The following is a 16,032-nucleotide window of genomic DNA, read 5'->3' on the forward strand; positions in this document are numbered from 1 at the left end:
GAGGGCACAAAGAATCTACCTAGGAAAGAAGTTGGTTGTTCAAGTCCTGAATCCCCAGCTTACATCTGTGAAAGTCAGGGGAAAATTCCTTTGGCTGCCAAAAGACAAGTTGGCTTCAAACTTTTAGTTTCATCAGTGACTTTCCCCACCTAAATCTACTTCTGGTTTGGAAGTTTAAAATTTCAATAGTACTTCCATTTTTCTGCCAGTACAGTTCTGTGTTCAGAAGGTATGTAGCTCTCAGAGCAAATACATAAACTGCTCATAAACAGCTTTTAAGTTCAACTTGTATAATTACAAAAGTTTTTTCCTCATTTCTCAGCTTTCTGTACTTGGAACAATCTCCAAATGTGTCCACTATATGAAAAGGAATTGCTCTCTGAGCGTATGGTTCTTTCGCAGGTTGCATGCCTCATACGGGTTCCCTCTGAGGTTGTCAAGCAAAGGGCCCAGGTTTCTCCTTCCTCAAGTACCCTCCGGATTCTTTCCCACACTTTGTATCATGAGGTGAGTTCAGTGCAAGGTTTTCAAGAGGCTGCTTCATTCTTCCCACTCAGTACTGTACGTGTCCAGAAGCATTCCTACAGCTTTTTTCCAGTTCTGTGCTCTCACAGTACTTTCCCATCTTTTTTGTTGTTAGAAGCGATTGGCATGTTATGGTTAAGGAAACCAAATGCCCACCTACGTGCACTTACATACACACTCTAAGCAACTTTTTTCCTCAAAGATTTAGCTTTCCAGTTTCCCATGCTCAGTTTGTATTATGTGAACAGTCCAACAGAGCCTCGAGTCTCTGTATCTCGAGTTTGTAGAATGGTTTGCAAGTTTTGAAGTGGGCTTTGCAGAGCATGTCTTAAAGGCAACATTTCAGAGAGTCTCTGTAGGAGCTTTGGAAGTGAGTGCTCATCCAGTGTTGGTAACTTCTGAAAACGAAAGGCTTTTGTCATCTTTTCAGTAGTTAGACTGTTCCTGCCTCTGAAACTCTGTTCACTACTGCTTTTACTGAGTCTCACAGAGGGTGTTTTTCAAGTTGTATTCTGTAAGAGAAAGAGGCTCCTGAAAACACTGTGAGGAAAATTATTATACACATTTATGTGTGTAAAAGCCAGAAAAAGGAAGATATAAATATGACCTTTAAATGATCCACTTGATTTTTATTTGCTTGTAAATGAAGATTATTGTGATAACCCTGCACAAGAGGGTGCTGGAACTTCTTTCTGTGTTTTGGCCATTCTGCTCTAAAAGCTGATGCTCTCAAATTTCCATGTTGTTCTTTCTAGCTGGCTAGAGAACCTTAAGAGTTGCCAAAACCTGGAATATACTGTCCTATAAGACATTAAACATAATTTTATATACTCATATAACATCAAATTTTAATTTTTGAATGCTATTAACTTGTTAAAAGTGCAAAATATTTGTATTTAAAAGCTCTGAATCAAGGCTAAGATGATGAACATAGGAAGCTGTCATTTTTAAACAGAAGAGGAGTAGTTTCAAAATATTTATAGTATAGTGAATACTTCTATACCAAAATATAGGGCACAGAGTTTGAAGTAATGTATTTCTGTGTCATCTTGCCCTTTGCATTTTAACAATAAGATCTATTTTCTTCCCTGTAACTGAGTATTCTGAACAGTAGTTATAAATGATCTTTGCAATGAACATAGAAGCCTCTTGCATTGTGAACTGTGGAATACAGTATACAATGTGATAATCAATGAAGTCAACTTGCAAGAAGTTCAGGTCTGACACTCAGTAAGGCTGTAATGCTTGTCTTGTAGTCACTAATTGTGGTCTTTGGCAAACTAATTTCTTATAGCTGATGCTTTCTTTTGTTGATTTACAGGGTATTCAAGGACTTTATCGGGGTTATAAAAGCACAGTATTAAGAGAGGTAAGATGTTTGTCTTTCTGGTTTAATTTTATTTTTGTTTTAAATTGATTCCTTTGCCTCACTTTATTTTCTAACAAGAGGTAGTAGTAAGTTGAGATCAATTGCTCTAACCATAAGCTCTCATCCTAGCTTATTTCATTCTAGATAAGTTACTAGTCTGTAATTTAAATAGAATCTGATAATGTGCACCAAGATGATGTGTGATACATGCAAAAAGTCATCGACCATTCTGTCTCTCAGTTCTGTTGCTGCTAAATCATAAAGGGATGGAAATGTATGAGTTAACATGATGAAAACCTTAAAATAAAGTACTGGAAACTTCCTCAAGTCTTGTGATTGCATCATGTGAAGTATGTATGCCAACAATGGTGAACTGGTGGCATTAGGCCAAGCTTGGCATAGACAGATTTAGGCTTTCTTTAAATATGTTTGTCAGCAGATGGCAAGAGATTATCTGGCATCTGTGTATAGGGAGGATTGTGTGCTCCCGCGCTCTCTCTCTCTCTGTCTTTTTTTTTTCATAAATGTGTGAAAGAAATGCATTTAGTCATCCAGCCTGTAGATGTGATATGGCATTACTTAACTCTCAATCCGAAGTACTTTACTGTTGGAAAAAAAATGGAGCTAAAAATATTTTTGGCCTGCTTGGCAGAAAATAATTCCTAAACTGAAATCTCTTCGTAAATGTACTGTGAATTACAGGATCAGTGTCGTGGATGTGTTTGGGTATACTGTGTGAACTGAAGGCAGGTTATAAAAGAAGCAGAAGAACATACAGATGAACTCCCAATCTAAAACTATTTCAGAATCAGATACCAGGAGGTCACCTCTTGACAAAGCAGAAGGTGCATCATGAGTACCTCAAACAGAGATGAGGCTCGGTTCCTGTGAAAACATAACAGCTACTGTCCAGGAAGGGATCTTTACTTACTGTGTTCAATGTGATGTGTGGGTTTGTGCTCTCCTTTTGTAACTAGAACTAAGTTTGGGTCTTTGCTTCTTTTGGTTTTTTTCTAAATACAGAATCGGATCTCTTGGCTATGTTGCCATCGATAATAAAGCCAGTTACAGAGGGTTTTTAACCTTAGTTCAATAGCTTTTCTTTTAAAGCCTTTCTTCATGCTGGTAACTGTTTTTAAGACAGTTGTGTTAGCCAGATCTTGTTACAATTACAAAATAAGGATGGACATTACCTAAAATAAGAAATAGCAAATTCAGTGTTCCTTAAAGTACTGTCAAATGATAATACACTGCAGTCTATTTTAGCAGTTTTGAGTGTTTAAAAAATTAGTTATTTGTGCAGAGATGACACCTGCTTTTCTGAAATGTAACCTCCACCATAGCTTGGTCCTGTACTTATTTTCTGGCTCACTAAACACATGTTATTCACTCAGATTTCATTTGGAGACAGGTAAAAAAGGCCAACAAATCATTTTGATTTCTCTGAGGGGTTCTGAATAAATGAATAAATTTATATCCTATTGAATACAGATTTTGCATACCAACAGGTAGATAAAACGCATGGTTACTACCTAGTGCTGTTCTCTTTAAAATTTGTTTTGACATATGTCGGGGTGGTAATTAATTTGCAGACCATATTCATGGCATAGTGTGTGACCCTGCTGAGATAACTTTGTTTACTCAAAATGGCAGTACTTTGTTGGAAATTTAATGGGGGTCCTCTCCATTATGTGTATTCATAAAAGATCCTTCAGAACTGATTTCAGTTGAAGTATTGCTTTTTAGGAGAATCTGTCCAATAGAATGAGAAATAAATGATTACCAAATGAAATGTGCTTTCTCCTCAAAATGAAACAAATCACTTGTGATGTTTTAAAAAAAAAAAAATCTTTGAATTTAATACCCTGTTAAGACCATTGCATTTTCTGACACTAAATATTGTAAAGCAATACCTATTCAAGTAATGCCAGCATACTGAAGCTTCAGCTGGAAGTGTTGCAAGCCTGACATTTAATCTGGATATTTTCCTCTTTCCCTGAAGGAAGAAGCGTATGTAAAGTCTTTATTTCCAGATAAAACTCTATTTTAATTCATTATTGGACACATCCAGGTAGCTGCATAGCATATACAGACTCGTATTTAATTCCAGCTGATTTTTATACTTACAGAACTTGTTTACACACTTGAGTTCTTTACTTACACAAAGCCCTTTATTTAGTTACAGTGGAGTGGGATTTGGGGATAGAGAGGGGCTTCAATGAATGATTTTCCATTCAAAAAAAACAGTTGGAATAGGCTAGGAGTGTTGATGGTTTTCAGATTATTATGTTCTTGTGCTGGCAAAATTCTTGAGCCAAAATTTAAGAAAGGTTAATTTAAGTTGATACACTGGGATAAAATTTTGATTATCACATAAAGTGCATTTCAGTGCCTTTAGGGAGATCTGCTTGCCAACTGCTTGAACTTAAGCGAAAATGAGTCTGTTTATAAAGGGGGTACAATATTAAAACCTCATCTTTTTAATGTAGTGTAATAGATCAGCTTGGAGAAGAGAAGACTTCGAGGAGATCTTATTGCAGCCTTTCAATATTTAAAGGGGTGATATAAGAAAGATGGGGGGGAAAAAGAATTAGCAGCGCCTGTAGCAACAGGACAAGGCATAATGTTTTTAAACTAAAAAAGGAGAAATTTAGACTAGATATAAGGAAGAAATTTTTAACCTGAGGGTGGTGAAACACTGGGACAGATTGCCCAGAGAGGTGGTGGACACCCCACCCCTTAGAACATTCACGGTCAGTTTGAATGGGACTCTGAGCAACCTGATCGAGTTGAAGATATCCCTGCACACTGCAGGGTGGCTGTACTGAATGACCCTTCATGGTCCCTTTCAACCGAAGCCATTCTACGATTCTATTGTGTTTAAGGCAGCCTTATTCTGCTCCCTGTCATCTGCATTAGCTGCTGTGCTGCTTCTTTTCAGGTGCAAGGTGGTCGTTTCATCCTTCATTTTTGATTCTCATCTTTCAGTTATCCCCCTTATCTTTGCATCAGAATACTTTCTGTACAGATGAATATCAGAAGGAAAAGAAGCTGGCCAAGTATGCAATGCTTTTGGAAATACCTTTGAGTGAACCTCAGTGGCGGACAAAGCCTGCAGTGCTTGGAAGTTTTGGCTATGACTTTTTCACCTACTTTCTTTTTGGTGCCTCCTCCCTCCCATCTCCGTTATGTTTTAGTCTTTACTTCTTCCTTTGATGTTACTGAAATGGAAGTAATTAAAAAAGTCTAAATGGAAGTGAGGTACAGAGCATCACTCTCTTGGCAGCATGAGCTTGATGGAGACATCCATGCTCCAAGAGGAAAGCTTTTGTGATATAACACGAAGTGAGAGTACGGTTACTAGGTTGCTGAATGAGACTTTGAATAAATGCAGAAATTGGAGGCTGTTAAATGATGTGGAATTCCCATGATGTCATTTCCACAGCAAATCCAAGTGAGAATTGTTTTTTTCAATGGTAATAGTGGACCAGTGTGCATTGGTGTAGAAACTGGAGCATGCTCCTAAGAGCTGTCAATGAACAGGTAAATTTATTCATATTTTTCACAACAAGAGAAAAGTTCATTTGTGAAATCTCTAGCCGTCTTATAACAAGGCAGGAGTGGACTGTAAATTGCACTTTAAATTCTCTAGAATTTCTTAATGGGAATGTAGCTCTGCTGCTGAGATCTTACATAAGCAAATGGAGCCAGATTTTTAATTCCTGCATAATTCATTTTATTAACTATGACCAAGTAGAACATCTGTTAAAATTCCATAATGTTCAGTTCATGGGAAAAAGAGAGAAACCTCTGAGTTCCTGTTGGAGCTTTTCCATTTCCATTAATGTTACAGGACTCTTCCAGATGTCTTAAAGGACGTTATTACAAATTAGGGGACAACACAAAAGAAAAGGAAGTGCCTTGTCCAGCGTCTCTGTGTGCAATAGCTCCCTGTACAATGAGTTACTTGACCCTCGGCATGTCTGTGTGCATACAAGCTTTGCACAAGCGATGCTGCCATTAGCTGTAGTGTCTCTTCTGTTGTGAGTTACTGTGTGGGAGAGTTGAGCGAGTCCTGAGTGGGTGTTCTATGTGGTTTCAATCTAATTTGTTGCTTTTAAAAATATTGCAGATGGACTGGGCGCTAGCCCAGCAGTAGATTCAAAAGGAGCTAAACCAAATATTGAAGTCTTCCTCAAAGACAAAGAGGGATGGAGGACGATTGGCTCTTTATAATTCACAGATGTCTTGAAAGGAGACTGAGAATTGCTTTCAAATATCATGTTTGCTGTGCATGTAGCTCTAAGCAAGCTGGTCCTCTGTGTTGCCTTGTATAGTTTGCTGAAACAATTCAGACTGTCTGCTTGTGGTGGCCTCCATTCAGGCAGAGGTGGCAATGTTGTTGCAGAGCTCATCTCAGGGCTCTGAATTTGAAAGAAACCTATCAATAAATTCAAATGCACTGCTGCACAGCGTGCTGTTGATCTGACTTTCAGTGAGATAGCGGAGTTATTACTTCTAGGTTTTTGTGTTGGTACAGTTGTGGGTTGGTTTGGGTATTATTTTTTTAATTTGTATTTCTCCCTTCATTGTATGCAAGTTGGCACCCTGAGTGGATAAAGGCAGCTATTGTTGTCTTGGGAGGAGGAGAGCACTCCACGCTATATTCATTTTGGGGAGGAGGGCAGATAGCTCAAAGTTTGCATTAATGACTGGCTGCAGTGTGACGAACGGGCAACAAATTCAGGCTTTTCCCAGTCTCAGGAAAGCAAGAAGTAATACTGCATCCTGAGAGGAGAGCGTTGTTTTATATATGCAGTTGAACTGGCATCTTGTTGTAATGGGTGTATCAAAAGGGTGCAGTGCAGCCTGTGTAGTTGAAGGAGCTAGCAGAAAAAAGACTAACCACCCTCCCCCTTAAATGACTTACATTTGGGAGAAGGAATCTAAAGCAAGTGGCAGCAAAATGGACCTTAAAGACACACCTGCTGCATGTTCATAAACTTAAAGGGTCAAAGAACAAAGGATGCTGAGAAGGTTTTGTATAAAAATGCTAAACCCAGCTGACATATGTTAAACCACTGTTGACTGAGGGAGGGAAGGGATCTCTGAAGGTAGAGCTCAATAGAGAACACTCTGCAAACAGGGAGCCTCATTTGTTTATCCACTAGAGGTAGTTCTGCATGCTTTTCTTTTGTTAGGACATCTTTATATAAATATCCTGTTCTTCTAGCTGTTAGAGCTTTTTTTTTAAGTTTATCTCTGTTGCTGTAGGACAGAAAGAATGTTATTAATACATTCTTTTACTTGCACAATTAAAACTTTGATCTTCTGTCATTCTTTGTGTATTATAGAGCAGATGTCGATAGAAGCAGGCAAACAGGACACTATCTTAATACAATATTTGGAAAAATAAACATCCTCCTTAATGAAATATGTGTAGTATCTGTCTTTTGTTACCTTCTGGAAAACTAGCTTTATTGGGATTTTTTTGTGTGATTCTAGGTAGATTAGGTTTAACCAGGAATTTGCCAGGCAGGATCTGTAACACTGGGGTTTTTGACTTTTAGTGAGCAACCAGCATTTCATTGGCTTGGGTGTTTCCATATAGAACAATGTCAGTCTCACGGTAGAGATAGGGACTGCAAAATATATTAATTCACTTGTTCCTGCCATGTGGAAAGTTGTGCAGAAGTTGTGACGTGATTAATGGGAGGAAAATTGAAAAATAAGATTCTGCTCCCTCCTCTCCCCTTACTGGAAAGTCTGTCACTGGGGTTCTGTCTCTCTGGTACACTTGTATCCTTCTAGATATCTGTATTGAAAGGAATTCCACACAGAAAAGTATAGAAGACTTAAAGGTAGTGCTTGTGGGGTAAGAGCAGGAGGCAACTCCATGCTCTAGATAAGGACTGAAGCGCATCCGAGCTTGTGACCTGCAACACTGATAAAAACAGACAGAAGGAATACCTGCCCTTCACTGTTGTAGGTAATGCTTGTTACCTTCTCCCTGCAAATGCTGGAACAGCATTGGAAATGAAAATGGAGATCTCAAAAGGCAGTTATAAATTACTTTTACAGGCCACAAAATAACCCTGCTATTTCTAATGTACCAGTTGTGGGGAATAGGTTTTGAGACCTGCCTCAATGGCAAATTGGCCAGGGTGGGCAGAGGCCTAAAACAAATTCCTTGTTGAAGTCTAACGGGGGTCGACTTTTTTTTCTGTCAAGCATGTGCAATGATCTCAGCTTTCCTGGTTGAACGCTCCCTCTCAGACTAGGTGCAGTATCCATATATACTGGTTAGAAGCAGAATGCAGCCATCCTTGCTGCCATCGATTTGCTGTTTAGCACTGGAGCATTCAGTTATTGTCATCTGTCTGACAGCAGTGGATATCTTCAGATAAAAATAACTTCATATATGCAGAGTGTTTCTGTACTTCAAAAACTGCAGCCTTGCATCTAGGGTCTTTGAACAGAAAAAAACACTGAAAACTATGTGTACTAAAAATGGCTTATGTGATTTGATAATGCAGATTCCTTCCAAATGAATGTGTGTGCAAGCAGAGTCTTGCAGGAATCATATTCTACAGCATGCTTGAAATAGATACTATTTCCATACATTCTCCTAGCAGCTTCCTAAAGCATTTTTGCAAGTGATGTTTTCCACAGCATTCATGGTATAGGAATGTGTTTAGTGGGTCGGTAGCAACACTGTGGGCAAGAACAAGTTGAGAAGAAGAAAATGTCTCACTTTGTTCTGGTTTTCTTCATGCTGTGGTATATTTTGGTGAGGTTTGTGTAGTTTTGTTTTTTTTTTTTTTAACAGCTTGAGAAGTATGTTCTTTACATTGGTTTTTACATGTTTGACAGTGGTCTGAAGAGCATATTCCAGATGTTATCTTCAGTGGAGAATGTGAATATGAATTTCCCTGCTCTGTTTTGCCACCTAAATAAAACTACCTGTGACAATGGATCAGGAAGCAACTGCAAGTCCCTCAAGAAGGAGAGTACACAAAAAACATCCCTTTAAAAGATAGGTAGACAAGGTACTCAAGGACATGGTTTAGTGGCAGATAGGAAAGGTTGGACTCGATCTTTTCCAACCTAGTGATTCTATGATTCCCCAATGAGAAGGTGGGACTTTAACAAGAGGGAGTACAGGCATCAAGAGATAGAGTCCTTATTGTAAAAGGCTTTTTTGATTGAGGGATGGCTTTTAGTTTTAATTCCACAGCTACATCCCACTATGGGCAACTGTATTTTGTCTGTGTAAATTCTTTCTGTAGTTTCCAGTGGGAGACAAGATGTCCTGTGTTACTAAATTGTAGACTAATCGTGACAATGGCCAAAGGGTTGCTCAGCTCTATCTGTTGAAGACTGTGTTTTGTTTGTGGGAGAAGCCATTTCTGTATATCTGTGCTGAAGTGGGTAATGCTCTTACCCTAAAAAGATGTGCAGATTGTGTATCTGTTTATATAAAATCTGTACAGAGTGACATATGGATGCATGTACGTGTAAAACGTGGTACTGTTGTCAAGCGTCTCAGACTCTGTGAAGCAACTTGTCCTGTAAATGTGTGTGGTTGGTGTGGAACAGCAAGCAATTAAGCAATTTTCTAAGGGCACAGGGCTGTATTTCAAGGATGAAATTTTGCTTGAACTAGACCAAAACATGATTTTTTACAGTGAAAGACTTCCACCGGCAGAATCACACCATTGTCAGTATTAATAGCAATTATCTGTTCTTCATATTTGGGCTGCTATTACCTGGTATCTCTACATCTGCTGAAAACCAGAAGCACAGTTAAAAGAATTGGCAATTCAAGATCAAAAGCTTTTTCCCAAAATTCCTTGTGTGATGTTATCTCAACCAGCAGTTCTGCTATAACATAAAAACCCAGGTGTCTGCTCCAGTCAAGAGAGGATGCACATTAGGACCTGGGGGCATAGTGAGAGTTCTGGGGAGCAGGGCTGGTGTGGGACCAGGAACCTAGGTTGGCCGTTTCCTGCTTGCCCTTGAGTTTGACCATGACCAAGAGCCTTTAGCACTCATGAGTCACCAGAAATTGAGCGGTGGCTGTCATCTGGCTTTCTTTTTTATCAGAAAAAATGATGTTTTTATATTCTGTAGCTTGTTGAGATAGCTCAGCAAGAGGCAAGTCTTGAGGGCTTCGACGTGTGAGCTCTAGTGATTTTTTTTTTGGAGACTCCCCTTCTTTCTGTTGGGAGTTAAGCACCTCTGTGCTTTAAATCAAAGTTGTACAAAGTCATGGGCTTTGAGCTGGAGTTCAGAGGATGGTGTGACACATGCTAGTTTCTTCTGGTTCTGGTACAGGACAGTAAGTAGGAGGACTCTGGCAGTGGGGCGAGGCAGGCAGTCAGCGTCTCCTCTGAAATTGTCCCAGCATTGAGTCTAGAAATCTCCCATCCGTATCCTCAGTATGAAAAATCAGGTCTGCATATATTTATAACAGTGTGCCTGATTTTGGTGGGAGCTTTAGCACTTCAATTCCCATTTGTACAGGTTTCCAAAGACTGTAGTAATCATGGCCTTTCATCTGTAGGTACAATAGAATCGGAGGGGTATAGCTAAAGCATGTAGAAAAGAGGAAACTGATCTTAATTTGGACTCTTGCATGCCTTCTTTTGACCATAAATAATTTGACCCAACCCTGACATGTCACTAGATTTATATATATATACATATGCATATAATACTCTGTTACTTGTTACATTACATATAATTTGCTTGTATAAATAAGTATTAGGTGTCTACTGAGAAATATGAAACCGAAAAGTTGAATCTGAAACCCAAAAGTTATGGTGAAGGTGTGAAAAAGAAACCAGATCTGCAGCAGAGAGCATATGTAGTTTATCATAGTTAGAGCAGCGTTTGGAAGCATGACTAGAGAGGCACTTGTGAGAGTCTGCTACAAGAACAGTTCTTCCTACTGCTTTACACAGATCATACTTCAATTTTTGTGAAAGACTAACTTATTATTATCTTGCAGGAAATGAGAAGTGATTCCACTGATTTAAGCGTAGAAGTGACCCCCTCCAAAAAAAGGAAATATGGAAAGTCATACCTAGCTTCAGAATATTTTCAGGAGGAGATTTGGCCAGGTTTAGCTAATGGCAGAGATGAAACAACTTTCCTAGTTTGTTTAAAGGGGAATCTTGGGAGTGTGCTAGCAATCAATCCTTGTAGTAAACATTTTGGCCACTTAAGGGAAAAGAATTAATTTTGGGCATGGGAACTTTTGCTTCTATTTAAAAATGAAAGAAAAATTGGAGCACCATGACCTTTCTTCTGTTCCTACTTGCTGTGGGCACGGTGACTTCAGTGCTGTCATACACTAGAGGGCACACAGTGCTTACGATTGCTGCAGTGCCAGCCCAAGGAAATGCCTTTCGCAAGGGATCCAATCTTAGGCTGACCTGTGGATCTTGGAATTGACTTTGCTTTAATCCTGCCTCTTAATCCAGTTGCAAAGGAAACAAAACAAAATATTATGAATTTTATTTGACTCTGGGGCCCAGTCCTATTGAATTGCCTGGAACTGCCTTGTGCAGGTGAATTGAGAGAGATTTAGTTTGGGAATGATTTTATGTACTCTTGTTCTCTAATTTTGCCTAGGTTTGCATTTGATATGAATTAATCAAATCAAGTCTGTAGCATTCCCCATGTATTCTTGCTGAGTGGAATAATGTCTATGTAATCATAAAGAAGAGAAAGGAGATTATATGATCACGACCCATTAGTGTCCATGCTGAGATGTAATAGGTTATGTAGTAAGCTATTTTAAATTGTATTTTTAAGTCAATTTTGGTCAAGATTCTGCAGTTCCTTAGCTTATCTGCTTTTAAGAAAAGTACAGAAAGATTTATAATCTTTGGGATAATCCCCATGTGGTTTGCACCTTAATTTGAGAATCTTATATCACTTTGTATCTAATTGGAAATGCATAATGGGGATGGAACAGGAGGGATGGGTGGTAACACGATTTCCATTATTTTTATGGAAAAGTAGGCAAAATGGGCCTGGTGTGTGTGCTGCAGATGAAAACAGTGTTATTAAACCAGGCTCTTATCTCACTCTTATTTTTCTGTTAATTTTATAGGAGCCAATAAACTGTAAGCTCTGCAAATTTTCTTTTGTATGATGGCTGAATACGTGAAAATTGTTCTTGCGTTTCAAAGCCTGCAGGTCTAGGTGCATTAAAGTAGAGCTTGCCCTGAATGTTTTGGCATCATGCTTTGGTGCAGCTATCCCAAGCTTGACTCTTTCCCAGTTAAAGGCTGCTAGCGATGCTCAGTGTATGACATGGATGAATTTCTGTCATGAGTAAACTGAGGTGCCTCTCAGTGCTTTCAGACAGAACAATCCCCCTCCCTCCTGCCAGAAGAGACAGAAATGTAAGCCAGGATACTACCTTTGCTTTCCTTGGGAGAACAGCTAGCACATTGTATTCTGTGTTTGCGTTTGACATTGTAGAATCTCATAACTTAAAAACAGAAGAGCAAATAAAGAAGTATCCATAGATATCAGAATAAATAATAAGCTTATACATCAGCTGGAGGTCATGTGCTTCATTCTTGCTTTTCCTGAAGTGAAAAAAAAAAAACAAACCAAAAAAATCCACCCAAAAAAACCAAAAATCAAAACAAAGAACAAACATTTTAGGAGAAATATAAGACCATGAGGCTTAGCTGAATCTTGTCTCGCTGACTTTAAATGTACTGAATGCCAATTAAAGCAAAATTTGGCCCAGTATTATTTTGCCACTGGCTACATACCTCACAAGTTTTGGATGGATTTTTTTCCCCCTTTTTCTCAAACTCTCCCAGCGTTTTGCCTTCTGGCCTATACAGCTGTGCTGCTAGTATGCTTTCTATTTCTGGAAGTGACCCATGCGGTTAGGTCAGTTTGTTTTAGCCTCGCTCCTTGTTGCTGAAGTAGAATAGCACATTTCCCTGAACTGTGTGAAACCTGGGGTAGACAATCTTGATAAATATGATTAATGGGCGCCTCTACTTTGCTCTGCAGCTGAAGGCTTCCTGAGGTTCTGTGTCAGCTGGGTTACAGCTCCCCAGCCCAACCTTTACATCGAAAGTGTGCCTTAGGTTCAATTATGTTGTTAAATATATTTTTATTCACGGCTTTTGCTTTAGGAAGGTCTTTCCAATTGAAATATGGTAAAGAGAGTTTAAAGGGGTAGGAATGGCAGGGAAAAGCAGGTCATAAATATGGACAAATTTGGATTTTTTTCCCTCTGTCTTGTTATCTGGTAGTTTGTAGGCTACATTTCCTGCAACTGGAGTTAAGTCTGGGGTTAGCAAGGTGTTTAATTTGTTGCTCTGATCAGCAGGATAGCAACTAAGATAGAAGGCAGTAGCAAGTGATGGTAGCTTTGAGTTGATGATAGCTTGTCAGTACATGGAATATATTTGTAGGTTGCCCTTATGCTTATTTCCAGTAATGGAACTTAAATATGGGATTCATTGAACTTGACAGAAAATATGTTTTGTATTGTCACTTTTGTCAGACAGAAAAACAAGTTAAGTATCACATTAGATGAAAAACGCTATCCAGAGCCTCCAGTCGTTGTGTGACAGCTCCTTCAGAAACAGAACTAAAGAATATAGGGGGGAGCCCCCACATTGATGTGAGTGATAATAAAATAAAATGTGTGATTGGCATCAAGGAACACTGAGCTCACACCTCTCTGTTATAGGGAACACTAACAACACTGCAAGTTGTTCTTAAAGTTCAGAGGCTGGACTGTGTGTGTGTGAATGCTGGCTGCAGCACAGGCTGGATTCATCCAGTTTTCCTGGTGACTGCAATGCAATTGTAATTGCAAGAGCACATCAGCATTCTGGACGATTGAGTACAAGTCTTAATTGCAAATAATCCTCTTGAAGTTGTTCTCCCCTCCACTGCAGTCAAAGGAGAGCTTTGTTAAGGCATTAACTAACAAATTAGCTGCTAAATACTGGCAATAACCTATTTCCCAGAGATTGCTTTTTAATTATAGTTTAAGCTGTGTGATTCCTGAAATCACTTCTTTGGCAAACCAGTGTTTGTGGTCATTTCCAACCACTGTAACTAATTGGAAAAAGCAATTTTTGAAATCTTTACTGATATCAGAACATACTTTGCCGGCCTGCAAATACCTTCTCAGTGTTTCTTTTAACTGTTATTAGTATTTTAACTTAAATGTATTGAGCTGTGCTGAAAAATTGTTGTTTTAATTTTATTTCCATGTACAATATGTCCTCGTTAGATTTGTAGATAGCGTGAATGTTTTCCACTTAACTGTTACAAGAAACTTTTCCTATGGGGGAGGAGGAATTAACCACTTTATTTTCATATGTAGTGGTTAATGCAAACTATTTATTTTGCTAATCTGTGTCTTGGTAACCATTTAGAAAAATAAATTATGTCTGTTTTTTTGGAGAAAGGGGTGGGTTTTTTTGTATATTCACTGCTTTTCCTTCCCAGATTTCAATAAAGGCTGCAAGTCTTCCAATATTTCATTCTGCTTCCTTTCAAACCTGACTTTTTTATGAGGGAGCACAACCATCAAAATTGGCAAGCGTTAAGCTTTATAATTAGTTCAATATAGTGACCAATTCTGTGAATTATGAGTTCAAAGCAACATATGGACATGGATGAAATCAGATTTTGGCATTTCTCACTTAGATTGTTTCAGGACACTGCTGGAGCTTCTTTGATCTGTAAATAACAACTGCAGTTCAGTGCCTTACTTAAAATACATCAAACACATTCATGACTTTTGCTTTTACATATAGATCTCACTTCCAGTTACAGTTTCGATTCAGATTGAGAAAGCTATTCATGTTTGGGGATTTCGTAGAGAAAGCTAAAAAAGATAGCTCATTTTCTTCTTCTGGTTTCAAGCAGAAAAACTTTCTCTATCGCAATGTGCACCCCAGACTACATTAGCAGATGCTTTATGAAGTCAAAAGCAAGCATTTCGTGTATTGCAGATCCTCTACAACCTGATGGCAATGCACGTCTTTAGTCTCTCAGCTGTATCAAAGTAGTGAACCAAAGGTTTAGTTTTGCTGCACCATGCAGTAATGTACTTCAGTAACTCCCTTCCCTGTTTGTACATAGCAGCCTTTTTCCTGGTTCTGAATTTTGTTGTGGTACGGACTGGGATGTGCCCTCTAGAAGACAGTAGCTGGAGATAACCAGACAACCTTTACTTGCTACTCCTTAAAGATATACACAGGTGCTGACCTTGTTCAATAAGCAACATTGCCTTTCAATAGTTGGTTAAATGCTCTACCTCTGGGCTTATCAGTTGTGAAAGGACTGTATGAATTCTTGGTAGCAAAGGAGTTAGGGGAATTATGGCTTCTTGGTGTTCTACCGTCAGCTTTCCAGCTGGATAACTCCATCACTTTGAGTTTAACTTCCAGTGTTTTGCTTAGAAAAGTTCAGTGTTCAGTGGTAGTGCAGTGGAGATTTTTTTTTCTGCTGCATAGTTAGTGTAATTACCAGAGTTCTACACAAATGCCTAAGAGTTATTTTCATAGTGCTTTATGGTCTACTGAGATAAAGTTCTTGTTTCAGTGTGGTGGTTTTTTTCTTGCTGGTTCTGAAGGCCTTTGGTTTCTATACTGGCTTCTAAAAACAAAGAGAGAACACCACTGCAGAGACTATATGTCTTTGTGGTTTTAATTCATACAGAAGTTTTGATATTACGTTTTCAAAGTGAAATGAGTCAGAGAAATTTTACTCTTCAGCTTTAGCTCGAGTAGTTTGTATCACTGAGCTACTTAATTTTTACTTCATATAGGTGGTTGTTCAATCTGCAAATTCTGGCTTGAATAGTTTTAAAGAGATGGGCTTACTCAGCTTGGAATTGGCTAAGAGGGCATGATGAAGAGGGAAAGGACTATGAGGGCTGCTCTGAGAAGGTGAAAGGAGTGCCTCTGTGAGGGCATTGGGATTGAATCTCAGGAGGATTTGATTTGTAAATTGATATCTGAAGCTTCTGGGATGTGGTAGAATTAGATTCTGAAGAAGATTATCTCTAGCATTTGCATCAAAACTGTATCTCACAAGATTATATTTTATGCATATTTCAGTTATCCCCCCCT

General features: G+C 38.7%; 1 protein-coding gene across 2 annotated transcripts in view; it reads left to right on the forward strand.

Moving 5' to 3' along the window:
* The window catches only part of SLC25A26 (solute carrier family 25 member 26), a 94,249-nt gene that overhangs the window by 24,610 nt on the left and 53,607 nt on the right, over nt 1–16,032 (forward strand). For both annotated transcript variants that reach the window (XM_069866287.1, XM_069866286.1), the window contains exons 4-5: nt 403–507; nt 1,847–1,894. In XM_069866287.1, the coding sequence (XP_069722388.1) occupies nt 403–507; nt 1,847–1,894 (153 nt within the window). The remainder of the gene's footprint in view (nt 1–402; nt 508–1,846; nt 1,895–16,032) is intronic.

The sequence above is a fragment of the Phaenicophaeus curvirostris genome, chromosome 11 (assembly GCF_032191515.1).
Source record: "Phaenicophaeus curvirostris isolate KB17595 chromosome 11, BPBGC_Pcur_1.0, whole genome shotgun sequence".
Taxonomy (NCBI): Eukaryota; Metazoa; Chordata; class Aves; order Cuculiformes; family Cuculidae; genus Phaenicophaeus; species Phaenicophaeus curvirostris.